Source organism: Hippoglossus stenolepis, chromosome 13 (assembly GCF_022539355.2).
Source record: "Hippoglossus stenolepis isolate QCI-W04-F060 chromosome 13, HSTE1.2, whole genome shotgun sequence".
NCBI lineage: Eukaryota > Metazoa > Chordata > Actinopteri > Pleuronectiformes > Pleuronectidae > Hippoglossus > Hippoglossus stenolepis.
The window spans coordinates 20,375,591-20,402,506 of record NC_061495.1 but is presented as its reverse complement, the minus strand read 5'-3'; the positions used below and the strand labels follow the sequence as shown (position 1 = coordinate 20,402,506).

At 39.9% G+C, this 26,916-nt stretch overlaps 3 protein-coding genes and 1 long non-coding RNA gene across 28 annotated transcripts in view; 1 reads left to right on the top strand and 3 right to left on the bottom strand.

Annotated features, from left to right (window-relative positions):
• The window catches only part of neb (nebulin), a 56,891-nt gene extending 53,239 nt beyond the window's left edge, over positions 1 to 3,652 (bottom strand). For 10 of the 16 annotated variants that reach the window (XM_035174612.2, XM_035174615.2, XM_035174616.2 and 7 more), the window contains exons 1-3: positions 3,541 to 3,651; positions 2,711 to 2,812; positions 2,288 to 2,398 (exon numbers count right to left, since the gene is read on the bottom strand). In XM_035174612.2, the coding sequence (XP_035030503.1) occupies positions 2,288 to 2,377 (90 nt within the window). In that variant the 5' untranslated portion in view covers positions 2,378 to 2,398; positions 2,711 to 2,812; positions 3,541 to 3,651. Of the gene's footprint in view, positions 1 to 2,287; positions 2,399 to 2,710; positions 2,813 to 3,540 lie in introns of all 16 variants that reach the window. The other 6 variants (XM_035174604.2, XM_035174597.2, XM_035174605.2 and 3 more) reach the window with 1 other exon arrangement.
• Positions 3,022 to 26,732, top strand: LOC118120032. Of its 7 annotated transcripts, none has more exons than XR_004698175.2 (6): positions 3,022 to 3,501; positions 4,588 to 4,778; positions 6,098 to 6,138; positions 8,964 to 9,226; positions 9,381 to 9,559; positions 23,163 to 26,732. It is a non-coding gene; the product is annotated as an uncharacterized LOC118120032 (long non-coding RNA). The 7 variants fall into 7 exon arrangements; XR_004698174.2 differs by lacking the exon at positions 6,098 to 6,138 and having other exon boundaries at positions 3,025 to 3,317; positions 3,436 to 3,501; XR_004698176.2 differs by lacking the exon at positions 6,098 to 6,138 and having other exon boundaries at positions 3,028 to 3,317; positions 3,436 to 3,501; positions 4,666 to 4,778.
• On the bottom strand, positions 8,560 to 15,356 carry arl5a (ADP-ribosylation factor-like 5A). Of its 2 annotated transcripts, none has more exons than XM_035174634.2 (6): positions 15,217 to 15,356; positions 11,050 to 11,110; positions 10,779 to 10,926; positions 10,411 to 10,494; positions 9,371 to 9,522; positions 8,560 to 9,220 (listed from the first exon to the last, which is right to left on the bottom strand). In XM_035174634.2, the coding sequence occupies exons 1-6, from the start codon at positions 15,260 to 15,262 to the stop codon at positions 9,172 to 9,174; spliced, it is 540 nt and encodes a 179-aa protein (XP_035030525.1). In that variant the 5' UTR covers positions 15,263 to 15,356; the 3' UTR covers positions 8,560 to 9,171. The 2 variants fall into 2 exon arrangements, with proteins under 2 accessions (XP_035030525.1, XP_035030527.1); XM_035174636.2 differs by lacking the exon at positions 15,217 to 15,356 and adding an exon at positions 14,725 to 14,851.
• The window catches only part of cacnb4a (calcium channel, voltage-dependent, beta 4a subunit), a 30,786-nt gene continuing 20,375 nt past the window's right edge, over positions 16,506 to 26,916 (bottom strand). For 2 of the 3 annotated variants that reach the window (XM_035174631.2, XM_035174633.2), the window contains 12 exons: positions 26,731 to 26,850; positions 25,933 to 26,055; positions 25,494 to 25,621; positions 24,517 to 24,596; positions 24,303 to 24,322; positions 23,903 to 23,983; positions 21,715 to 21,773; positions 21,515 to 21,624; positions 21,226 to 21,377; positions 19,942 to 20,037; positions 19,656 to 19,832; positions 16,506 to 18,520 (listed from right to left, as the gene is read on the bottom strand). In XM_035174631.2, the coding sequence (XP_035030522.2) occupies positions 18,257 to 18,520; positions 19,656 to 19,832; positions 19,942 to 20,037; positions 21,226 to 21,377; positions 21,515 to 21,624; positions 21,715 to 21,773; positions 23,903 to 23,983; positions 24,303 to 24,322; positions 24,517 to 24,596; positions 25,494 to 25,621; positions 25,933 to 26,055; positions 26,731 to 26,850 (1,410 nt within the window). In that variant the 3' untranslated portion in view covers positions 16,506 to 18,256. The remainder of the gene's footprint in view (positions 18,521 to 19,655; positions 19,833 to 19,941; positions 20,038 to 21,225; positions 21,378 to 21,514; positions 21,625 to 21,714; positions 21,774 to 23,902; positions 23,984 to 24,302; positions 24,323 to 24,516; positions 24,597 to 25,493; positions 25,622 to 25,932; positions 26,056 to 26,730; positions 26,851 to 26,916) is intronic. The other variant, XM_035174632.2, reaches the window with a different exon arrangement.

Here is a 26,916-nt window from a genome sequence, read left to right as displayed (position 1 = left end):
GGGTCAGGGAAGAACCCATTGAGTTTAGCTGTGGATCCACTTCAGGGGGGAGATCGAGGATTTTCTTCCCTTCATTTAACATTGCAAGATAGATCTTTTATTTTTTTTGATTTCTCAGATAATCTAAGAATCTTGATGTGTGTGAATTTTTTTGTGGATCCAAATTAAAATCCAGATCTAGTTTGTTTGACTGTGAGCAAGCTCATGCAAATTTAAAGAAGCCAATTTTATTTACCTATGAGCATGTGCAATTTGGTGCCGTTTGAATTTAAGGCCTTGTCGGAGGGCCATTCTAGTTGTTGAATATTTGAAATGACAGTTTATACTTGCATTCACCTTCTTTGTACTAGAAAAGAAGGTGAAACTTTAAAGTTAGATATCCCAAAATAGTAATAACAATATTATTATGGTCAAATACCTCCTATAATAAGAGAGAAAACTGTTTTTTGTTTTCTTTTTAAGTACAAGAAAATGTGCTTTTCTAATCAAGCACCCCAGGCTTCAGTGACCGACAGTATTCCCACACATAACTCACTACTCCATGAATAGCACGTCTAACTTTCAGCCTGTCTGAAATACACTTCCCTCTGCTTGGGCCGTATCACAGTGAACCATCTACAGTCACATGAGGTCAACGATTACGAGCCAGGTGACTGTGGGAGTTAACCAATAATCAATTCAATCAAATCAACCACAAATCTAAGAAACAACCAGAGCTGAGAGAAATAACATCTCAATCATTTTAATCAACATTTGTAAGAGGCTACGTTATCTGAATCTATCAGACAGGAGAGAACCATAGTGGGGTTAAATACTGATTTTGTTACACATCCCTAGAAAATAATTCAAAAACAATCTCTATCTAATTCGGGTTAGTTTTTTTCAATGCATACTCCCCTCCTAAGCAAATTTCTTGCACTGGCACTCTCAGAGTGTGATTTACAGCGCAGTGCCTCATCTCACTTGCCCCTCTCTCTCCTGCTTTCTCTCTTTACTTCTCCCACCACTCCATCCCTTTGCCAATGTGCCATAGATGTCCACTTCTAAATCTGTCTGAATGCCAGACAGAGAACTCTACACTCCACCCCTTAATGACCTGAGGACTTAAAGTCATTTTTTAAGTTAATATGAAGAAAACACACATAATGACTCATGATATAGATCATTATTTATAGAAATCTAAAAACAACTAAAATGTATAAATAAATTGACTACAATCATTTTTAACAAGGTCTTGTTTTCAACTTTATCTGATCTGAACTGCATTATGTTTCTCCCCATTCTGTAGATTAAATAAGAAGCCGTCTTACTATTTACTCAGAAAAATGCAACATTTCTCCACAGTGTAGATGAAAGTGCTAGTGAAACCAGAGAGTATTGTTTCTATGGGCATCGATCGACCTCCCAACTCCCAGATGATTTACATCTTTGCAGTAAAGATGGTAAATCTATTTGAGACAGCTGATATGTTATATGGGAGTTAAATAATAACTGGTTGATGGTTATATATGTTAATAAAATCATTCAGACTCCCCTATAAGATATGAGCAATAATAAGTATGGACAAATACGAGGCTAGCCTTAATCCTATTTCACTAGGAAATAAGGGATTAAAGCGTTAGCCTTCTGTTTTCACTCTTCCATTGGACACTGACAAGGAGACCTTAGAATAATTTATACACAAAATGGAGGCAAAATACAGCATAAAAGAACATCCTGGAGATGGGGATGAATACAAAATCATGTGATTGTTGCATCAACAGGTCACTTCAGGCAAAAAATATGCTAACTGGCACATCTCCAAATTGTATTTAACCGTATGCAACTGACAGCTTGGTATTGATTACGTCACTAATAATACTATTGAGGGGCTGTCTTTCATAAGGCCAAGAGCTATATGTATCTGCACTTTTATAAGGATACTGGTAAAATATTCTATCTTCAATTTGAAATTGTTTTTATATATAGTTGGTGACCAGACCATCAGCAAAGTGTCTGCCTGAAACAGGATCCACCAGCAGACACGAATGACTGGTTCCACAAACTGCTGACTGGAGTGGGTATCGTCACTAACTTAACTATTCATAGTTATATACTGGAACTCAGTCGTACTAGATCTGTACCTCCAGCTCCAGTAACTAACTTCAATCTACTTCTTCAGATAAAATAATATCTCAGGTTTGTATCATATTTAGGCTGGAGACAACAAAACTAAATTTAGCAATAAAAGTACAGTAGTCTTGCATTTCACAATTAATGTACAATATCCAGTTAGACGTCCACTTACCTCTTCTACAATCTCCTCCTCCTCATATTCCTCCTCATATTCCTCCTCCTCCTCCTCAAATTCCTCATATTCCTCCACAACCTCCGTCATTTTGGGACGGTTTTAGAGGTTCTACAGAAAAACACAAATGACATTATGAGGCATTTATTTAAACTGTGAGTGAAAACATGTTGGTCTCATAAGCTGCAAAGCATATCTAGTGGGGAAGTTCACTTAAAAATGTCTACCCGTGGCACTCGATACAATTTCAAAATTTCAAGCGCATATATCAGGATAAGAGACGAAAGGACAACTGCCCCTGAGATAGTTTAGGAAGATGATAACCATCCCCCATTGAAACCAAAGAGGAATAATAAACAGCAAAATATAACATACAAAATATAACACCAACATACTGATGTATAACCAATAAGCATGCCATACCAGTAAAAGATTCCCGCAGTATTTCCTGACCGTAAGGAGGCCTCACTTGACCTCCACTAGGGTCTCAAACTGATAGTCCCAACTTTGTGATTTGCCCGAATCCTAAACAAAGTAATAAAAGATATGTGAAACACAAGTGTTGATTAGAAACTACAAAGGGAGAAGGGAAGATTAGGAAGGTGAGACACTGATGGCATTATAACAGGCCTCTGCCTTTGAATCTGCGACAGCCGGCCCCTCCTCCTTCACTTGCCACAACACAGCTCAGAGAACTTTGCCTCGGAGCTGAAGGTTGGCGACAGCTGCCCCAACAGTGCTTCAGCTATTTGACATGTAAGCCAATGCCACAGCCTGATTGGCTGACTCCGTTTAGCAAATGGAGATGCAATGCCTTCTGAGGCTACAGGTTAAATATAGGATGGCACACTAACTCCCTTTTTTTAGCACTCGATTACCCTCTCTTTAAATGAATATATACGTTTCTCCATAAAAACAAGAAAAATAAGTAGAGTTGAAGAAGAGGGTCAGAATAAAAAGGATGGTGCTGAGATTTTGAAAAGACAACAGAAAGGCCGGGCTGCTGCTGTCATGTCAGATACATCCAAAGGTAGGCCTGGTCTGATCTTGCTTCCGTCTTGCAGGTCTGAATTATTCGGTAACTCCTTCAACGTGTAGCAGAGCCTTCACAGTCCTTATCCCTCTATTGGTTATCCTGCTGGATCCAGAGGGCAGCAGAAGATGGAAGTGATGGAAGTCCAAGCAGACGGAAAGCCATGCAGGGTGAAGAAAAGGTGTGTTTTTTCGTGTTTTTTCTCCTTTTCTTTGCTTACCAGTAAATTTTAAGTTTAATGGTCTCCCAAGTCACCAAAGCCTCCCCAGCTTCCCTCCAGAGAAACGCAGGGCGACAGCACACAGCTGCGGTTTCTACCCAGGTTATCATGTGGCCGACACAGCCAATCACGGGCCGGCTCTCTCAAGTTTCAAAATCTAAATATACCTAAGTGATCCTTTCAGAAAAGAGCACCTGTCGAAGCTAATGCATCAGCGGTACAGTTATTAGGAAGGCAGTGGGGCACGCGTGGTGGGGGTCTCAAGAAAACAAAAGCAAACCCCCAACTGCAACAGTACCACCCTGTGCCAATGGGTATATGCCGGTTGTCATGATATGTTTGGAGGTATGCTACCTTACATCAGGTTAGAATACAAGTTTGAGTTTGTGAGGGTTAGCTGAAGGCCTGGCAGGGCTCTGAGTGCCAGATCTGTTGAGGTCATCTGTTAGCTAACCCTGAGCTGCATTGCTCCTGTCAAGAATCAGGTCAACATCAAACACAAGATCTGCGAGACAGAGAAAAGTATATGCCCCAATAATTCGGAAACACAATATCTAAATCATGACTGTGTCTGTCAAATTGAATGCTGATGAATCACCAATGCCTCTCAGATTAGTGAAAGAGCCAGTAAATGAATAATGAGCCAACCTGGGCAAGTCTTGACATTCGTTTGGAATGATACACTTGGGACAGAGGCACTAATGTACGCTGCAGTTTTGAGCTTCACAGCGTACAAGTACAACAATTGAAATTATACTTCCTTTCCTTGCATGTTAACAAAACCATTAAAAACTTTTACTGCTACTTGGAGGAAAGTAGATGCTATCCTATTTACTGTATATTGACTTCATGTCATAAAATAGATGAGATAAATTCCATGTAACCTCTCACAAGTGATGGCTTTTTTTTTTTCAAACTGATAGACTGATACTCAAGTTTCACATGATGTGAGCGCATTAAAAAGTATTTCCAGATAACATAAAGCATATAATTGGGTTCACACGGTTTAGGACTAGGTCATATCTTTAATCTCACTCTTTCTGCCAGAGGCCGGGTGCTGTCCGGGGACCAAGACAGACAGCAGCAGCTGAATGTCTCTCTCTCTCTCTCTCACCCTCTGCAAAGCGGCCGTCTGTTCTGTGAGGCCCTGGATGACTGCCGCTGAGTCTTCATTAACATCACTGCAGTTCTGATCTCATCTAATCTGCAAAACTGAAGAGGTAGTCATGTTGTAAATGGTAAGTTAACCTAAAATACCACATATTGCAAAAAAAAATATATTTTTCAAATGGTTATCTAGCTCTGCAGATATAATTTATTTTGTTTGGTGTATGACAACATTTTAATATATTTACAAAAATGTAACTCGGACTATTCCAGGATTGAAAAAACGGACTCACTCTTTATCCATGGTGTTTACACAGTACAACAAGGCAGAGACACAGGGTGACATTACGGTTATAATTTGATGTGTTCAAGTTTTGAATTATTAAGGCCCGAGCACCGACGGTGGGAGGCCCTATTGAAATTGTAAGGATTATTCTTATTCTATTTTTCCGACAAAAGAAGGGGCTTTTTGAGGGCTTCAACATGCTCAAATCGTTACCAAAGTTTGCAGAAAGTTAGAAAGTGGTGAAAATGTACGTATTCTGGAGTATTTAGAAATGGGCTTGGCAAAATGGCTCAACAGCGCCACCTGGAACGCAGCCCCTAGGTTTGCCCTCGACCCATCTTCACCAAAATCGGTAAACAGGTGTATCATGACCAGAAAAACATAAAAGTCTCTCAGTGCATTATGAAAAACGCAACAGGAAGCCCGCCATTTTGCATTTAGTGGCCATTTTCCACATTTTTACTTTGACGAACTTGTCGTAGAGCTTTCATCAGATCAACTTCAAATTGAGGTGAGTGTCATCACAACAAGATGGAGATATAATTCATCTTGAACCTTTTAGGGTTTTAGGGATATTTGGTTTGTGGCAGCAGCATCGAAAAACAAAAGTCCAACAGCAAAACATTCTTAAAGAATCTATGTCCAATAATTACAAATGATTATCCAGACCTAAAAGTCAGGTGTTTTCATCTGAACTATTTTCTACTGAATTGTCCCTTTGAACATTATTGATGGCTTGTTGTGTGGCCTGAGTAACAGAGAGGCTTTCTATGTTGCAGGTAAACTGCATTTACCGCTGTCGTATTGAAGAATACAATATTCAATAGGTGGAACAGATTTTTCAGGCTATGGAGAGATATTTTCTTTTGTGACAAGGTATCAAAGACTTTCAATGATTCTAACAGACAAAAGAATGACTTCCCAAGGCCAAGGACATCCAGGGAGGGGGCTACATGATGCTTAGTCAATGGAAAAAATGACTGATGACCAGTGAGACTAGAACACAACAGCTGGTGGAAAGACAACCACAACATAAACACTGCCAACAGTCAATTTTAGCCCACCGACACCAAAACAATGAAATCTAGTGAGGTAATAGGCCTAAAGTGAACCCCAGTTCACTCTCAGTCACAGAATGACACACGTCTGCCCTGACCTTTCTAGCTCTACAAGAAGCAAGTGACGTCTTGGATTGGTCTATGTTGGTAAGCAAGAGCTGGTCTCTATTTAAATAATCAAATGATAATTTGTTTTATATAAGACTTTGGATAGATATGATTAGCATAGAACATTAGATCTGTAAAAACAGTATGTCAAAGGAAAAGTCCAGCTTACTCTTTTTGAGGTGATAATCGTGACTGACAACATAATCCACACACTCAGGTCTCCTATCCTGCACTGTAGATTGGTGTGAAATGGATATACAAATTAATCATGATTATTAAGTCAATATGTGCCTTATCACTTTTCTGCCAAAGAGGTCATCTTTACCATATTTGTCAGGTTGTTCGTTTGTTTATTTGTGAGCAGGATTACACAAACACCACTCAACCATTTGTGGTTCACCAGTTTGGTGAAGAGATACGGCTGCAGAGGAAACTATTAAATTCTTGTGCTGAAAGCAGATTTAGGGGAGGATCCAGGAAATTTTGAAGATTTTTCATGACAAAAAAAACCCAAAATGTTACATCAGACCACTTTCTGTTTTCTTTTGTATTTCTAGTATGAAAACTAGTCAATCATGAGTAGGATTGTTCAGCCTCGAGTTAATACTAACATTCTAGTTAAGTCTCCAGGCATTATTTGGGTTTGACTTACCTGGTGCACTACCTGAAATGAAAAAAAACATGAAACAATGACTGATGGATATTACCTGGCTGGTAGCTAGTCTGCATTTCAAAGTCAATATGAAACATGAGACCCAGTTTGGTATTGTGTTCGCTTTAAGAAATGATGGACATACCCGTTTAAAACTGCATAGGATTGAATTTGGACCAAGCTTTAAACAGATGGCAAGAATTCACAATATTTCACCAAATAAATTTGAGCTTTCAGACACATCTTGTGCTCTTTTTGTCATAAGGAGATGGAGTCTGCTCAGTTGTCGTGACAAAATATTTCCAATAAAAATCACAGCAGTGATTAACTATTATCTTGATTTTTTTTGTCAATAACTTCCAAAGTTCAGGTTTTTGCCCTTAAAAGAGATAGTTCACTGAAAAATGTAAATTCACTCATTACCCACTCCCCACTATGTCGATGGAGGGGTGGGTGAAGCATTCGAGTCTGCAAACGGTTCTGGAGTCTCAGAAGTAAACGTTGTAGCAGCCGAATCCGATACAATTGAAGTAAATGGTGAGTGCTCGTGTGGTGTCATCCAAGTGTCCAAAAGCCCTGACATTCATATTCGACTATAAATTTACATCCATTTACACCGTGTTTTAAGCCTAAAAGAACTCCGGGAGTGGCTAAGGTAGCGGATTAAGCTACACGATGGTGTGTCCGAGGGTCCGTGAATGCACCTTGTAGGAAGAGATCAGCGGACATTTAGGCTAAAAACATGGTGTAAATGACCTTGTTTCCAGTTTACTTCTGAGACTCCAGAAGAGTTTTATGGACTCAAACACTTCACCCACGTCATAGTGGTGAGAAGATAATGAGTGAATTTTCATTTTTCAGTGAACTATCCCTTTAAATCAACTTTGTCCATTAAAGGCTGAATCACAGAGTACATGTGCTATAAAACCAAAACTATGAGCTAAGAGGGATTTAAAAAGCCCAGAAGAGCTGCAGAGTTCACTGAGAGTCTGTTACTTATGGTTCAATGTTACAGTAAAAACATACTGATTAATGCTTTAATACAATCTGAACCTGACTGCTCAATGATAATAAACTTAGGCCAATATAAAGACTAGTAATTACTATACATAAAATGTGTAGGATTACGTTTAAAACTGTTCAGGGGCCAACTGTTACCCATAGTAAAAACAGAGGAGAATAACGAGCTGTAACAAATGTGTAATGACAAGACCAAAGCATGTGACGTGTCAAAAGTGGAATGGTGGTTTCTTGGGAGATGATACATGATACAATCCTGGATAATTGTAGAGCTGTTTGCTGATTTAGTAAAAAGCAACTTCAGCTGAGGAGCCACGCCTGCTAAGTAAGGCTGTGGAGATATCAGGAATGTGTGGAATGTCACTTCTCAAACAAATCTTGGCACTGGTTTGTGTTAGTTCTCATTCATTTGAACGTTTTGAACACGTGAAAATCCCAACATGCATTGCTCATTATTCTGCCGTTTTCTGCTCTAACCTTTCTGCTCTCACTGTGCGCTGCTCACATTCTGCACCTGGTCTCTTTTTCTCTCCACCTCTTCTGACTTACTGCTGTCTGTCTCTGTCCTTCCTACTCCTGTAGCTGCTCATCATGCTCACTGAAAAGCACGTGACACATTCTGGCCCCTGTAGGACTAGAAACAGAATAACTGAAGTTACAAACATGAACCTCGATGTAGCTCAAAATTGTCACAAGAGATAAGTCAACTATAAAGAAGAGGAGGACAATCGTGGGAGCCACCTGAAAGAAATACACATTCATGATGCAATGCAATGCAATTCACCTGAAACAGTTAAAAACACCTTTATTTCACCGATTATTCATAGGGACTGAAAGGCAGAGGGCATTGTGTGATTTTACCCTCCATTCTGCATGTTTCAGTCACCATCAACCATCATCGCTTGAACATTCTGCGCCAGGCACCACGTTAAAAGAGAATACTGGGCTGTATACACAGGGGGGAGGGGGCGATTAAAATCGCAACAGCCAGTCTGGCAATACTGAAAGGCCACCATGGGCTGAACTTGCACACAGCTGTATAATAAGTCCAAGGAGTTCCAAGTCAGACCCTTTGCTGACCTCTGTGTTTCTCTTAAAAGAAAACCGTGCAGAAATTAAAATTTAAATAATTTGAGTGTCTTTTGCTGTCCAATGTCCTTCTGAAAAAGGTCGTGTTCTTTTTTTTGTTCAGAGTTCAAACGTCGTTTGTAAAATAAATTATCACAGAAGAGTTTAACGTCCTGGCAGCGGTCTGCCCACGTCAGCTTCACAGGAAAGAGGAGAGGGCCATCCATCCACTGACCTCACCCTCATCCTCCTCCCATTTTCAAGCTCCTGTCTGGAGGCAGAGAGAGAGAAAGAGAGAGCAAGGGCGCACTCTTGATCAGAGTCAAAGGTCATCATCTCACACGCAGCCGTGACATCATCCACTCAAGGCCCTGGCACAGCCTGGAGGTGAGCAAGGCATTGGGAGTGTTGTAGAGGAATTGGGATATGGAAGAGAGTGGGAGCAGAAATAAACATGGACAAGTGTTAAAACAAAATCTCTGCATGAACACTACAGTACAATATAAAGTGAGTATTAATTGTAGTTCTCACCCCTCTCCAGTGAGCGCGCAGCAGGCCTGGATGTGCCACTGGTGGTCTTTGACGGAGGTAAGCTGCAGGCTCTGGGAGATCTCTGCCACAGACATGCAACCTTTCACATCCTGCTTGTTGGCAAAGATCAACAGCCCCGCCTTTCTTAAATCCTGGAGGGGCAGATAAGAGACGTCAAATAAGGAGAGGGTAAGAAATGTAACATAAGGACATTAACCTTTCATAGAAAATGGTGTGTTAATGTGAGCTAATATGATTATGAAGACAGACTTGCTTCATGAAGATGTGAATTTCTGAATTTTTCTCTAAACACTACACTACACTACTTGAGAGCTACATAAACAACATTGTGAGTTAGATTTTTACTGTTATGTTTGAGCACATTAAAAAAACCTCAACTAGAAAACATTAATACCTCGGTAATACTGTCAGACTTTGAATTAAGTCCTGTGAATCAGTATGAGTGTAACAGGCCGTTTAAATCCTTTGTTTTTGAGTTTTGTAATCCACATGCCAGATTGTGACTCTAACTTAAAAATAGCCATGTTATCACAAACACTGATGCAAATGTGGGTTGTATAAATTTTCATAGCATTTAAAATAGCTTGAATCTGCTGAGTTGTTTATGGACATTTACTTAATGCTAAATTATTAAAGAATATGTGAATAATCTAAACATAAAAATGTTTTTACAAATAAAATTATTATTTTTATGTGGTTCTTTTGAGCTCTGTTAGTGACCTAAAATTTGTGATTAATACTTTACTAAACACTGCAATCAGTTTAATATGACCCTTTTGTAGCAATGTTGGCTGATAAATCAGAGATATGGATTTTCTCTTAGGAGTTGGTATTAAATGACTTTTGTCTACCACTAAGACCTCTAACAATTTAAATTTATAAAAGAGAATTCATTGAAGTGTGGTAAAGACATTGCTGTACTTTTGATAATAATTAGTGAAACAATCTATGGACATTCATATGAATACCTGTAATGAAATGTTTTACAAATATTACCATCACTTTTTTGAGACACTCACTTCGTGTGCTAACATTCTGTAGAGTTCTTCTTTTGTCACAGAGATCCTTTCTCTGTCTGTGCTGTCGACCACCACAATTACAAACTGGTCAGAAAGATGGAGAGAAATAAAACACTGTTAAAAAAAAAAAAGACAGCATCTCAACTTTGTCTGACCTTGGTCCGGGACCAAGTTTTGATTTAAATTGTGTATTCGTTGATTTTCTGCAGACGTTTTTTCCAGTACTTCGACATGACTGTCGAAAATCTGACACTCAGCAGTTTGTACCTACAGTAGTGATTATACCTACTCTAGCAATTCTAAACTGTAGAACGCCACAACCAAAGTGATGCTTTCACTGGCAATGAGCCACCATAAGCTATCATTACCTCTGTGTTTGTGTAGTATGTGTTCCACGAAGACCTAAGGGACTCCTGGCCTCCAATGTCCCACATCAGGAAATGAGTGTTGTTGACCACAATCTCCTCCACGTTACTACCGATCGTAGGTGAGGTGTGTACCACCTCGTTCATAGAACTATACAGAAGGAAGAAAAAACATGTTGGTAAAAAGTAAACTTTACATTTATGAAAATATGATTTAAAAAACTGAGGACAAACATAAAGAAGTTTACTTAAATTATAATGTTTGTATACTTACAACTGGTAAAGAATTGTGGTCTTGCCGGCATTGTCCAGGCCAACAATAATAACTTTGTGCTCTGAAAGGCAAAAAAAACGACACAAAAAATTCAGATCTTACAGTGACATCAGTATGTGGGCTCAGTGCTGGTGACTGACTGATGTATCACTCTTATGTAAACTCAGCCGAGTAATCTGTTTAAAAAAAACATGTTTTTTGATGTGGAACTGCGTTGAGTGATTCAACCAGCAGCCCTTTTTGTGTTCAGCACCATCTTTCAGTGGAAGATTGTGCAGTTTCACACATCAAGCGTTGCTGAGACACTGTGGTGCTGTGAATGGCGTACTTTCACAGCTACAGATTAGTGAGTGGTCTTTAGCAAGTTTGCAGAATCAGGCTGAAGGCAGAAGCCGCTGTAGAGATGGCGTACAGAGAGGATTTACTTATGAAAAAGACAAACAGGATGTGACAACTAGGATTTTTTTCTGTCTCTCTTGTGATACACTGAAGTGACAAGACAATAAGAAAGGCTGTAGTTAGCATAAGGATAGGACAAAGGTAAAGGACACAACGTTGCACAGAATTGTTGAATCACAGTGCTGATTGATTTTCTATCAATCTTTTTGCGACATGCTCTTTAAAGCACAATCTGCTCTGATTGGTCAGCCTCTGCTCTCGCTTTACCTGGCTTTGTTAGGGGGGTGTCACACTAGCAACTAGGAATGCATTATTAAACTGTGGGCCACCGTGATTTCATGCAACATCACAATGGTGCAGAGGTATCGGCCGGACTAATGGGGAGGCGTTTCAGAAGCTTCAGGAGCAGTGTTTTCTAAAACTATATAAACACACTAGAGGAAAGGGAAAACTCAAAAAAACATAATACCTGTCCTTTAACTTGTAAGACTAAAAGGACATTGTTAAATTTCAGATCTTGTGAAAATACCAAAAACAGATAAAGATAGTGCAGCTGGTGTTATTAGTTATGGCCAAATAGGTAATTGAGAGAAACTAGAGCATGACAGGAGATCAGCACACATTTTTTATATTTTAAAAAATGGCTTGTCAGAATTGTCTTCATGTTTGGTCTGTGGAAAAGCCCTACATCCCACAACAAATACACAAAGCTATGCACACTAAGGAAGTATTTGGTCACCTGCTACTGACAGCTTTACACGGCAGTGGCTTTAAGACGGACCACAGGGTGTTGTCCTAAAACACTTCAGTAGTTTTTCCAGTTTGTGAGCTTTGAAATATTAATATAGTCATACAATCCCTACAGCAATGCAACTAATTATAACCAATTATTCTACTGTGTGCACAACCAGCTCATCCATGGACAGCAAACACTAGATCAAGCAGTTTTTCTGCATTATGCACTATCAAATAATAAAAGGGTGTTTTAAAGAGTGTATAAGCAGTAAGTAGTCAACACCAATATATCTAAGATAGGGAAAAATCGGCTGATAAAATTGGTCAACCAGTATGTTGATTGGGCTTTTTCATACAGTGTGCTGTGAAAAATATTTCCCTCAAATTTCTTGTCAGTAATACACCTTAAAATTTCAATGAAATTAAATCTGTCTGTAAACAACCCACTAAAGAAAGTAGTGTCTGCCCTGTGAATCTCTAAGCAACAGCTGTTAGTCAAACTGAAACAAAACCTCACTGAAGCTGAGGAAGTGAAGGCATCAACAGACAGGATTTCACAAGATCAAAATGCAGGCCTTGTCTTGGTAACTACCTAGTTGAACATAGACAAAGCAGCTGTGAAGACAAGGAGTAAGTTATGTTAGCAACATTAACTCGTTGATGACACTGTGATCAATGTTTGGAGGTTGTAAGTTAGTCCTGTGAAACTGTAAGAAACTGGAGCGGAAAACAAAAACTTGTTTATTTAAAAAAATGTCATGCAGGTGTCAGCTAAGCTGCAGGCTGATATATTGACAGTTAACATATTTAAAAGCAGGTGGCACATTGGCTGCACGTGGTTCCTCCCACAAGTCAGTCTGCAGCTAAGAATTATTTTGTATTTTTAAAGTTACTTTTTATTCTGCTATTCTATATGTATTTTTGCTGTGCATTGTTGAGTTTAAGAAATGTCTAAAGATAACATAAAATGCTGTGAAGGTTGGCATGTCTGTGTTAATAGAATAAACCTATATAAAGCAAAACCTTTTTAATGGTTATTTACATGATGCCCACTCCTAAAGTAAATAGGCAAGCTGTGACATGTATATGTTATTGGAAATGTTTTACTCCCCCTTATTGGCATCAGCCCCAAAAACTCCGTTATATGTGGGGACTAAAATAGCATAGCACATGAATATACAATAAATAATAAGATTACCCAGTCAAATCACATATACATATGTGATACCCGCATACATATTGACAATTCCATGGGGTAATGATAGGGTGACCTGACTACAGGGAAGATTGCCCCACTCCTACTACCTATACAGTGTATCACACCTGTTGCATAATATGTAGGGTAGACTGAGATATGTGTCCAGGACCAAATATAAACATGAGCAGGATAACTGTTTCAGAGAATGGACAGAAACATGGAACTCTTTACAAGCCTAAGATCAGTTGACATAACATTTGCTAACATTGCGTTGAAGCTTTTTAACATTAAACTGGAAAATGGACGGCATGTTTATTTTACAATTTCTTATCACGTGTCTTCTCTGTGAATGAACTTCTGTTGTTTCTCTGCATAGAATCAATCAGCTGGGGACAGTCACGGTAAGAAGACATCCTGGTACTTTAGAGTGCATCTGGGGATAGATCCAGAAGTGACAATAAAAGCCTTACAGAGCCCAGTGACAGGATGGATGGATGGATGCAAAATGAAGCAGAGCTCAAAAAGACCTAACAAAGGATGACTTGCAATGATGACTTAAATGAAAGCATCACAAAATCTGAACGTGGAATTAATCATTTCTGCTCTCAAACTAAAAGTCTGGAATGGATTTGAAAAAAAGAGAGGAACCAATTCACTTTACAAAGGCAGCAAACCAAGGTTAGTTTAGTGTTGACTGACAAACTGATCGTCTGTTTCAGGTTTAATTGTTTTCCCCATTTTCGTTGATCTCTCAGAGATTCATGGATTTTGACCCCAAAAAAATCTGCTATGTTTAGGGGACTGATATTTGTGAGTGTATGTGCAGATGGAAATCAAAATGAAGGGATTTTAAATGTGGTTTCATAAGGGGTCTGTTGGGCTTTGGCAGATGTATGCACTCTACTGAGTGCCTTTCTAGTTTTCATTTCTAAATGAGAAAACAATCATTTGTTTTGATTGACATTTTTAGATAAAATTGTGGGACACGATTCCCCAGAATTCAATGTGGCATCTTTAGGACCTATTAGAGTCTTATAATACAGACAAAGGCAGCAGGTTGGTTGTGTCTATGTCAGCTTTAATTTTAGGGATGTAAATCTGTCTGTCTTGTACTCTCACTGTGCACCACAGCCAGTGTAAGATCACGAGTACATGTAATGGACTTGCAGCAGTTTTATTCACAGCTGACTGACCTGAGCATGCGTGTCCCATGTGATCAATTCAGAGTCACGACCAACTACAACTGCACAGTGATATTACTGTTACAGGGAAGTTAATGAATGAATGTAGGATCACCTGTATCACTCTGATAAGACTGGCAGTACAAAGTCAGTGTGACTCACCCTGAAGTCATCAAGCGGTCCTTATATTCCCCGTAGCATTTTGCTGATGTGGCTGCCTTCAGTGTGCGCCGCCTGTGCAGCCATCTCCAGTGATAGTATCGGGCGGAACACTCGTGTTACAGGGGTTTCGAATTGTTTGTTTACCGGGTTAAGATCACTAACCCGGGGGACCGGCTCGGTGTCATCCGACCTGCAGCTCCGATGCTCGGAGCATAAATAATCAAACAGCAACTTAACGCAGGGACGGTTAGCGAAGTTAGCAGAGAGCTACACTCTTCCGGGGTTAAATAATGACGTTAATACACACATTTATAAAACACGTCAGTAATAGTGATAAACACCGTGACGGGTCTTGCTAGCTGAGGTGTGTGTGGAGCTGTATCCTCGGCAGACCCGTCTTTCACGGCGGGCCTCTCCTCTGCCCACTCAGCCCACCTCGCTGTCATGTCCTCGTACCAACTTGTACGGTAAATGACACCGCGCCATTCTTACCTTGATGGTTAAAAAGCCTCCACAGCTTGGTGAACAGTATCCCCATGGCTGACGACGACGTCCTGTCGATGCCAGCTTGCGAGAACCCGCTGTAACTTGGCTAGCTAGCCTCGATGCTATCAACTTTACCCAGCTAGCTAGCTCGCTCACTACTCACACGAAGAGCTGCCAGAGGTGTTGAGCACGAGCGCCATGTTTGTATGAATCAACACTAGCGATACCTCTTCCATGTGACGGACAGTTAAGTGTGACAGTTGATTTATTCCCATAAAATAACCCAGAGGCTAACCAGTGCGGCTAGGTGATTCAGATCAGCTGTGCAGTACGCTCCGCTAGTTAGCTGTCAGTGCTGCGCATGCGCACCTGCTCTGTCGTATTGGTACAAACTACAATACAGAAGAGCTGCGTTATATTTTTATTGTTGAGACACGTGTTTCTGTTGTTTTATCCACTTTATTTTATATAAATGTAATTTAAATGACAAATATAAGAAAAACACCTCTTTGTACAATGAAACTGAATTGAAATCTTTTAAAATAGAAACACTGAATATTATGAGCTTCATGAAGGGAAGATTTATTTATTGTTCTAGAATATTGGGCATTGAGTGTTTATTATAAACATGCATGTAAAGATAGTGGGGTGAAGCAGAGCAGGAATATTAGAAAATCACACTGTATAATAATAATGTAACATAATCTCATTATTGACTACCACAAATATATAATATAATATAATATAAGATGCTCCAGCCCTCCGTGACCCTCACAAAGTATGAGCGATAGAAGATGGATGGATAATATAATATAAAGTAACATTAGATAATCAATTAATCATTCAAGCTCATAATTTCTGCAAAAAGACCAAGAAAGTTTATAAATTCTCATAGATATTCTTGACATATATGTATCAAATGTTTTGCGTTTGGAAAAACAAGCAATTTGAAGACCTAACTTTAGGCTCTGAGAACATGTGATTTATATTTTCCAACAAACTTTAGACCAAATTAATATAATAGAATATACTTAAAAAATGTTTTTTTTGCTTTACTCGTCCCTTTAGTTTAAGTTTTATACTTGAAAAATAAGCATATTGACCATGTCATTTGAGGCTCTGAAAAAATATGATTTTTCTTAATTTTGTTTAGTTTTATAACCCCAAATATTCATCAAGAAAATATATATTAGTTTTGAATTTCTCACCCTCTATTAAAAACCTTAAAACAAATGAAGAAATAAAGACAAAGAGCGTGTGTGTGTATGTTTAAAAAAAAAGAAAAACAAGAGCTATCCATACAACAGCATAAGGGCAGTTTATTTCATTACAATTGTAAAATGACAGTGCACACAAACTTCTACTCAAGGCATCATTCTCTCACAGGCAGTATTCAGATCGTTTAAATTGTTGCTTATTCTCCAGAGTTTTGAAACAACAACAACAATAAAAGCTACTGTATATGGCAGATAAGGACAGAAGTATCTTTGTCAATGCTCCTTTCCAGAATCAATGACATCTCTGGCATAGGGACTAAAAAATATTTCAACAAATATTAAATTACAAGATACCAGGATATTTCATTAAAAGGAAATAGTGTATTCATCCTTTGTTGACTGGCAGCGTCCAAGTGAATTCATCTGATTGAAAAAAATACAGGAAGCTGCTCTACGATTAAAAGACACCGTGACAAATGCAGCACAGTCCTGCCCAAGTGCTTTCTGATAGTTTATCACTTATTAGGAGTCTTTAATGAAAATTAAATTGAATAGTTGAGGCCCGTAAGACTACTTACTCACTTACTTTATTTTACAAAAGCTTTAAAAGTAAGAAGAAGGAAAGTTATCTTTTTCTGCCAGACATTGGTAGGCATATGCAAGGACTTAATTAATGGAATGTAATTTCATGAACTGCAATAAATCCTTTTTAAATTAGTTTACTCGATTTACAAATGGAAGCCCTCAATACAAGTCTTTTCATTACAATCTAATCAATTCCAGATGTTGTCCTGCTGAGCACGACAGACAACAGCAGCTGATAGATGCAAGGCGTATGAAAAACATGCTGGCACGACCGTTCTAAGTGACTCCTGAGCTCCTGATGTTAATAACGTTTTCTGTAACAACTAAATCATAACAATCTTTTATTAACAAATCAACATTACACTCAGTATCCCCATCAGATGGGTGAGAACATAAACGCTACATCTGTCAACACACTTCCAGGTCGTAGTGACCTCTCATTCCTGAGGTTTGGAGCTTTGAAATGTTTTAATATCTGCATGATTTTTTTTTTATATTTCTCTCTCGAGTAATGACAGAAAATGGCAGTAAGAAAGAACAAGGGGTGTGCACAGGGAGCTACTGTATGAACCCTGAAGAGAACACCACCACACTGTCCATGTCATTTTTAAAAGCAAATCTGTAAAACTCTGGATTTGGGAACAGGCTTCCACGAGATCTATTACACTCACATCGAGGACAGTGGCAAAGGAACTTGAGAAGCATTACAGATGCATTATATTCTGCTTCTACTGGTTCCTGGGTGCGTGCAAACAGGTTCTGTGCTGATCATCATCGCTGTGCTGGATGCTCTTGCTGTCTGGCACTGGATTTGAGGCATGTAGTGACCTGTCGCCACAGTCCTACCTGCATGCTACAGTAACATCTGAGGTGACGGGAAGGGTCTAGACGAGCCTACGTTACATCTGCTAGTGTATTAGATTACTCCCACATCGGAGACGTATTCAGATCAACTCCAGCTTAAGCCTTCCCTTTATAACATAACTTTTCTGGTCTTGTGCTACTTTCATATCCTTCCCTGGTTCACGTCAAAGCAAGAGCAGGATTTGTAATTTTTTATATTCAAATGCCCGTCTGGCAGGAGCCACAGGGAATATGAGGTACTACACATCAATACGAGGTTGTTTCAGTCCAAATGAGTGTAGTGGTTTCATCATATAGACACAGGAGAGCTGCCCCAACTCATAGGTCCGCAGTGGCTGTTTAGAGAAGGACAGGCCTTGACTTGTGATTGCAGCCTCAGCTCACAGCCGGTGCCTGGACTCCTGGCTGTAGCCTCCTGGCGACCCTCGGTTGCGGTGAGGCTTGTAAGAGTCCTGGTAGGGGTCTTGGTAGTCCTCCTCCACCAGGGGCGAGTGGTCCCGGCTCTGCTGTGAGCCTGAGGACAGACGGTTGTGATTCGTCCGCGCCCTTTCGTTATGGTAGTTCTCGTCAGCGGGCATCAGGCTGCGGCGTTCCACGGGCGAATGGTCTGTTGTTGTGTGGTTGCTATTCATGTTTCTTTGGGCCTGTTTGAGAGAGGAAGTAATATTTAGCATTTGTTAGTTTAACACTATGGATGAGCAGGAAAGAATACTTACAGCAACTATCCACAATTCATTCAGTTTTGTTACTTCCGCCAAGGAGGTTATGTTTCCATTGCAGTATGTTTTTGGTCAGTTTGTCTGTCTTCTAGCAGGATTATACAAAAACTACAGAACCGATTTTCTTGAAAGGTGCTTTAAGGGTGGATTCAGGGACAAGAAAGGAACTTTTGAAGCAGATTTGATGAAGGTGGCGGATGCAGGATTTTTTTCTAACTTTCTTTAGCATTTTCCCCAATTTTTGTGAATTTCTAAAGAAATAATTAATGTATCTTTATGAAAAATAAATCATGGGTATTGAGAGAACCAAAATCTACGGCTGTGTGCAATTGGGTGCAGCTTGATTGAATTTAAGGAGACTGTTGGGGAGGTAAGTCAGGTCAAAAAACTTGGAATCCAGTTCAATCCATTTTAAATACCTGCTTGTATCATATTTAATGGTATAAAAAGATGTTCTATGTGAAGGATCTGAAAGTGAAAATGTATTTAAAGCAGAAGCGACTTTAATAAAGTGTATAAATAGATAAGGAACTTCTCTTATTTTGAATTTAGAGAAACACTGATAGTTTCCTTTTTTCTATGGTGCTTAAGAGCCTTGAGGAGGGCAGCAGCAAGATACAGAATATTTGAGTATTCTTCAACTTTCTATAAATTAGGTATCTGGAATATCCCCGAAAATTTGTATGGAAAGCAGAAAAGTTGAATATGCTGCTGATCTCCATCAATTATGAAAGTGCAACATTTCTCAACTACCTTTTGAGACTGCAGGAAAATGTTTGATACATTTCAGTCCGTTGTTAGAGAACTGCAGCAATAATTCATGCATTCACGACTTGAAGGGAAAATACATTTATCAAAAGCACAGGTTTACTGTTCCAACTTCTTTTCCTCTGTTCAGTTACAAAATATGAAGGTATGATTTTGGAGAGATTTAATTTTATAGACAAGCAACATATAAACACACTGTTATAAATACACGTAAGAATCAAAGAGTTCAAACTTAAAGTGAACAAAGGAAACAAGTACAGCACTACTTCTTCTTTCTGTTCTAGAGGTTCACCTGAATGGCGGCAGGATACGGGGAGAGAGCAGTAGAGCCCAGATTGCGTCCTAGCAGGGGGTTGAGTGGCGTGCTAAGTGACGTGTGTGTAGCACGCCAGTACGCCTCCAGGTACTCCGACAGATGTTCACATGCATCTTCCAGCTGGTTCTCGTCCAGAATAATATCAAACATCTCCTGAGGTCGGAGAGGAAGAGAGACAAGTCAAGCTGATGCTCGCATACATTTTTCTTGTCAAAGTCTCATTGTAAAACTCGCTTGTCTAGATTTTAAGGGTTGGACTCACAGAAGGACATTGTGATAGTTTCTCAGCTGCAACAAGCTGCACGTTCAAGTGTTTGCTTTGAGATTTCCCTCTTGATTTGACCAGCCGCTGGAGAACCTGTGGGAAGCACATACACAATAGAAAAATACAGGGAAATGCCTCAGATTATGGAATGAATACCAACCACAGACCTACTACTTATCAAACAAACCACACTCTTCACCAGACAGGCCTCTTCATCACCATTTCCAGTTCTATGAATTACAACTGCTCCCTGAACATTACAGCTGCTGTATTCATGTTGGGCATGAGGAGATTAAATTTCCAGAAAATCAAACCAGCGCAAGTAATAACACGCCTGTCGCTGCTCCTATAAGTTCAAACTGAGAGAGCAGCAGTCATGCGTTATGCTTTAGACCACCCTCACTGCTTGGAAGGGTTCTCTCAGATTTCACTCTGAAATTTTGATAGCATGAGAATAAAAGTAAAACTGTTTCTCCTCTCTTCTCTCTGGGGCATACTGCAGCTGGCTGTCGTGTTTGGGGAAGTGCGAGAGCTTGGCGAAGGTCAAAGGCTTCACTCCCTAGACACCACAGATATGAGACTGCGTAAGCAGGCAGTACTGTATCCAGAACTAGAAAATACATTTGATTGTTTAGGAACTAGCAGACCCATAGATTAAATGATCTGTAGCGGTTTAAAGTGTGACTGCATGGAAAGCAGACTTCAGAATATGATAGGACATCATGCACAGTTGTTGTATCGATGAATTCAGATTTTCTCCTTGGCCAAACTTCAATAAATATTTCAGCATAACACATCAAAGGGCTCCTGAACGCTTTCTTCACTGATGAGTTGACCATTGACCAGCAGATTTTCCATCACAAACCATGCGTTGATTTCTTTGTGGCCACCAACACATCTTCGGACAAGGCTCTGCTGTCACTTCCTGAATCTAGGGTGAAAACTAGCGTTTCTCATCAGGGCCCAAAAGCTCTGGAATGAATTGCTTGAAGAAAAAGGCGGTCTGAGATGGTGTTCTCTTTTAAGTCTCACCTAAAATCTTCCTTTTTTCAGAAGGCATATTCCTGAATTAACGTGGGGTGCCCGGATATTATTTGCCTTTTATCTCTATTATTAATAAAAACAGCATAATTTGATCTTTGACAACACAAATGAGAGTGAGGAAGTGACATCTGATCACAAGTGGTCACAGATTCAAGATGCATTTGGATGTCAGGTGTGATCAGATCAGGACGGGTGTATAATACCAGGTCTGAACAGGGCCTGAGCCTTCAATCTTACCTTAGGTGAGGACACTTTAACATGGACGATAATGGGCGCTAATGAGGTCTTGATGAGCTGCGCTGGATGGTTAATGGTGTCTGCATCCAGCACCACCAGCTGCAGAGACCTGGCCAGCTCAAAGATCCTCTCGATTTCACTCTGGACCTCGGCTACAAGGAGACGACAACAACATACAGCAGAGCAACGATGAACACAACAGGAATATGAAGATCACTGCACAATGTTTACCGTATGAACACCTACAAGACATGCACATCATTGAGTGAGACAGTTCCTGTAGCTTTACCAAGGTTGGAGCGGGTGTTGGATCTCTCAATGATGGCCCTCTTACTGGGGTTGTTTAGTACTGACCTCTTGGCCAAGGATATGTCAGCTGTTACCCGTGTGATGGATATCCTGCAACAACACCAAACGCACATGTCATACAGCACAAACATGCACCGGGACGACGCGCTGAACCATGACTGAACGCGCTGAACGTCTTACCTGCCATCAAACCTGTGCTTCAGGAAGTCAAACAGCGCTTTCTGCATCATGTCTGTCACCTGCACAGATGAATGAGGGTGAGGAGGAGACGAGAAGAGGAAAAGAGGAGAGGAAGAAATGAAAGACAAGGAGAGTGTTACAAGCTGCTCAGAATAACACACTTGTGCACAGCGATCACAGTTTCTCTCCTGGCGCTCAGCAAAACGAACACATTAAATAAAGTGATTAGCAGCCACAACGAGAAGCTTCGCAAAGGCCAGTGCACAGGTGATGAATCGGGGCAATTACGCAGTGCAGCCTCCAGTGCAGCTTTGGCTGATGAATACGAGCTCCACTCTGAGGCCTTGCATTGAAGCGGAAATTCAACATTAGTAGTTGCCTCTGTTCAGAAAATCATCTGAATAGACATTCAGTCCTCTTGTTTGATTCAAGGCAACAGATACGTGGATCCATGAATGAGAGCAGGACGAACTCTGCGCCAGCCTTCACTCTGATTCATTCAGATGACAGAGGGTTGACGTTCTTTGAGCTAAAGCACAGAGCAGTGGAAGTAACTATGTACATTTACTCAAGTCGCGTACCATTTTAAGCTACTTTATGTTCTTATTCCAACATTTAAGAGAGAAATGTACCTTTTACTCCACCACCTGAAAGTTACTGTTACTAATTCATCCGAGGATGAATATTTCATATGCAAGGGCGGCACATTGGCAAATTGATCTCACAGCCTCCTGGAGTCTTTCTGTGTGGAGTTTGCATGTTCTCCACATGTTTGTGTGGCTTTTCGCCCCCCACAGTGCAAATACATGCAGACTGAGATAAGGTTAGTTAGAGGCTCTACATGGACCGTAGTTGTGAATATGAGTGTCTCTGTATGTTGGCCCTGCGATACGCTGACCACCTCCCCCCGCAACCCTTAAAGGATAAGTGGTTTAGATAATGTATAGATGGATGAATTTTATATGTGAAATGTTTATAAAGAGTAATGTGATGCTGTGGTTTAAACTTCTAATTAACAGTATTATAAAATGGCTACTTTTGGTGCTCAACCAGCGGCAACATCAAATTTCTGTTTGCAAACATTTGACAATATAATTTAAACTGTATACACAAAAAAAATATACAATAATATAAAACTGTCAAGGGTTGTCGTATTGCATGATGTGTACTTTTACTTAAAACATTTTTTTTGCTGTACTTTAAGTGCACAGTTTTGACAGCTTTTGGGGAATTTGTGGCAACACTAAATAAATAACTATTTATTTTTATATTTCTTTCAATATGGCAACCGTTAATGAAATAAAAAGGAAATGATTAGCAGCCAACATCTGTGCTTAGTAATGAAAACACAAAATGTCATGTAGTAAGTCTTTCAATTCTTAAAAGGGCTTTAGTGCAGCATAAATTATTCTTTTGCTTCTAATATTATTTGTGCTCCACATTGTCAGGCGGCCACAGTTTACCCAGAAGGTTGTTACCATGGCAACAACAGAAACGAGAGGTGAGGACTGTGATTCCATGACAACTGACTCCACCTCCCACCAACTCCTTGGCCTCCTTTATTGTTTGTCCTGTGGTTCGAGTGGGAACTGATAATCAATGACAATGCCTGTGTTTTAATGATGGATCTCTGGGAATTAGCTAGAGCCAAAAATATGATGCAATACAGGGAATGAGTCAGCATGGCTAATAACAGAAGCATTGTTACACAATTATTATTATTGCCATTATTATTTACTGTTTAATCAACAGGTAAATACAGTAAATTCATTCAATCTGAAAGCTCATTTTTATCTATAGTCCCTGGATGGAGGCCACTAGTAATGCACAAGTAAAGTTATGTCAAACGATGCTGATTATTTCGCAGAACGAAGGAAGGATATTTTTGCCAGATATGTTTACATTTTGAAGTTTATATATTTATCTGTAATGTCAGTCTTCTTTCTGTTCAATCATCAGTCATTCTGGACATGCCAGCCAACTTTGAATTTTGATCTTTACTGAAATGTCAACTTACTATAGGCTCAGAAAGTGATTAGAAAAGGACTTTATATGAATAAACATCACACTGCCGGATCCTTATAATTAGTTGTAGAAAACTTTTGGCTGATAAATAAAACAACATTTTAGTTTTGGCTGTGAAGTAGAGGCTGATGAAAACATCTGGAGGAGCAGCAGCCCGTCCTACCTCATAACCTTTCAGGGAAGGTCCCACCAGGACAACCGGCCTCATGGAGGGAACCACGTCGTAGGGAGGGATGTGCTCTGCCTGGAGGAAACACACAGCTTCAGTCAAACTTTGATATCATTACCACAAGTCTCCTTAAGTCTCCAACTCCCCCGAAGTCCCTCCAAATATAACTCAAGTGATGCTTTAAAGTAAATAATGTCAAACAAATCTGTTAGATGCAGATGATCAAATGTACAAAAACACATGATCTTTCCAGAGGTAAAGTTTTCTATTTTTCAATAGTTATTTTAATCAGTAACTTAAGCTATTACTATTACCTTACTTTTTTGTTTATTACCAGAATTTATCGTATTGCATACAAAACATGACAAATAACGTATTAATTAAATGGACTCACCACTTTCTGTTTCTGCTTTCCTGAAAAAGAAAGAAAAAAAAATCGAGTGAGTGAGTGAAAACTAAAATTATATCTGAAAATAAAAAACATCACAATATCACAGTGTGAATAAATGACAAAAACGGAGCAGCTTCCAAGTCAAACTATTCCCTCTGTAAGCCTGACCCCAGTTTTTCCTCTCAGACGTGAGTAGACTCGTGTCTTTGGGACGAACCTGCAGAGTTGGGGTTCGGCTTGAATGTTCCCGACACCATTTCTCCGAGACTGGAGGAGGAATTCCCGCTGGACTTACTGCTGCATCCAGGACAGAAAACACAAAGAGAGAAGGGATGAGGTAAAATCCTGCAAGTCGTCATCAGTCAAACATCACAAACCCCTGGAGAACAGGTGACCACAGACTGTGTTCAAGGCTTCGTATAATATTATTGCAAGGCAGTGTTTTCCTCTTATAGCCTTTAGGATAACTTACTTGCTCTGTGGGTAAAACAAGAGCACAGGGATAGTTTCTTCAACATTGTAAGATGTTCTTCGAGCACTGATATGTATGAGCGTGTGTAATTTGGTGCAGATCCCAATAAAAATCAGGATATCGTGAATTTGAAGGTAGTTTTATAAGGAGACTGTTGGACTTTAATGGAGGTGTGAGCTTTAGTGTTCGCCGTTCTAGTTCCAGATCTACATTAAGAAGCACAATACAACACTGTATACCATACACAAAATTACTATTAATTAAATTGTGTCAATTCTCAAACATAAACCTAAGAAAAATAAGGTTTTCTTCAAATAAATCTCCATAAAGATAAATCTCATCTTTCAATAGGAAAGCATTAGCTAAAGACAGAAAATAATCAGCATTGTTTCTTATTCCGTGGACATTAAAAACCGGTTCCAATGTGATGTAATTTAAATTTACTTTAGCCTGAATAAATGGCGGTGGCTAACACACATCCCCCCATCTGATGGAAAGTTGTGTGGTGGCCCCCCCCTCTGAGTGGTTGGACCACACAACACAACTTGGCCTCCATCCACCTGATTTCCTCCCAACTGCCCGGCTCTACTCTCTCCGGAAGTGGCTCTTCAACACATCCACTATCCCTCCATCTGTCTTTTATCCCCTTGATCCATGTGTCGTCTGATTCCTCCGCCGCCTGCACTCTCACACCCCGTCCTCCTCCTCCTCCTCCAGCTCACCCATGGAAGCGTCCTCTCTTCTGTTCCTGATGGAGACGGATGTTTTCCAGCTTCAGAGGGCTCGGGATGAAGCCGATATCACAGCCCTCCTTCACCAGGCGGCCGATCCACCAGTCGTTGTTGTACTTCTGTGAAATGACGACAGAAATCATCAGCATTTTAGATTACTCCCCATCTCTGAATAAAATACACATGATGCGGCAATAGTATCTAAAATCAGTATTCAAAATAAAGTTGCCTTGTAAGTGTCCATCACACAGAATCATAGAAAATCAACAGAGAGAAAGGTTTGGCTAAATCATGACTAGTGTGTGCTTTTAAAATCTCCTCTGCAGCAGCCACTGGTTTGGTTAGTTTAATATAAAAAAAGACGATCTGTTCTTGCACAAATGAAATCCTCCGTACAGGTTTAACATACAGGATAGAGACTGAATTGTACCTCTTTGATGTGGAGGAAGTCCTTGGCATCAAAAGACACAGCGGTGCCTGCCACGGGGACGTCCTCGTCCAACGCACCACAGTAACTGACATTAGTCCTCACAGCAAACGCCACCGCTTTAGTCTGCGAGAGAGAAGAGTGGAAAAAGAAATCAGAGAAGTGAGGCTGCAACACTGGATTAGAATTAATCAGATTCATCTATTTCTCAAATTGTTGTTGTTTTTATCATTTTCACTGTGACAAAGTGAACTAATTGATTAAGTTGGTGATTATCACTGTCACTTTCCTTTAACTCGTTTATTTTTAGATTTCGATGCGATATCTTTATTCCTGCAATGCCTTTGCAGCAATGACAGTATAGTACGACTCGTACTGCTAATATTTCAATTTGATCAAAATAAAACCATCACATGGGAATGTAAAGTTATTAAAATACCAAAATAGAAAATCATGATTCCAAAATTCCAGTTTGGACTCTTTAGCGTTTCCTGTTTTAGTTTGTAATTACTTTCTTTATTTATCTGGTTTTACTTCCTGTCTGTGCAGGGGGGTTTTCCTCACTGTTTTTCTGCAGCACCTTAGTTGCAGTAGTTCCAGTGTATTTATGGCCTCGTGCTTCACCTTTTGACAGAATGTTATGTGAGTTGATTCTTCAGTCTTCCGTCCAGGTGTTCTGACTGGTTTAGGTAATGTCTGGACTGGTGTAATCGTAATTCGAATATTCACCCAAATCCTGTGTTTTGTCTCTGAGCTGAGAATGTGTGTGTTCCATGTGATTTTCTGTGCAGTGACGCTGACCTTTGCCCTCTCGATCTGAACAGTGGCCTGCTGCTCCTTCTCTTGCCGGCCGCCCTCCTTCTCCTCCTCCAGGGACACATCCGAGTCGGACGGTCGGCTTGTGTAGGAATCAGCTGAGCCCTGCAGAGCGACAGGAAACAGAAATACTGTCACCAGGAGGGATTTGAAAAGTAATAAGTGAAACTG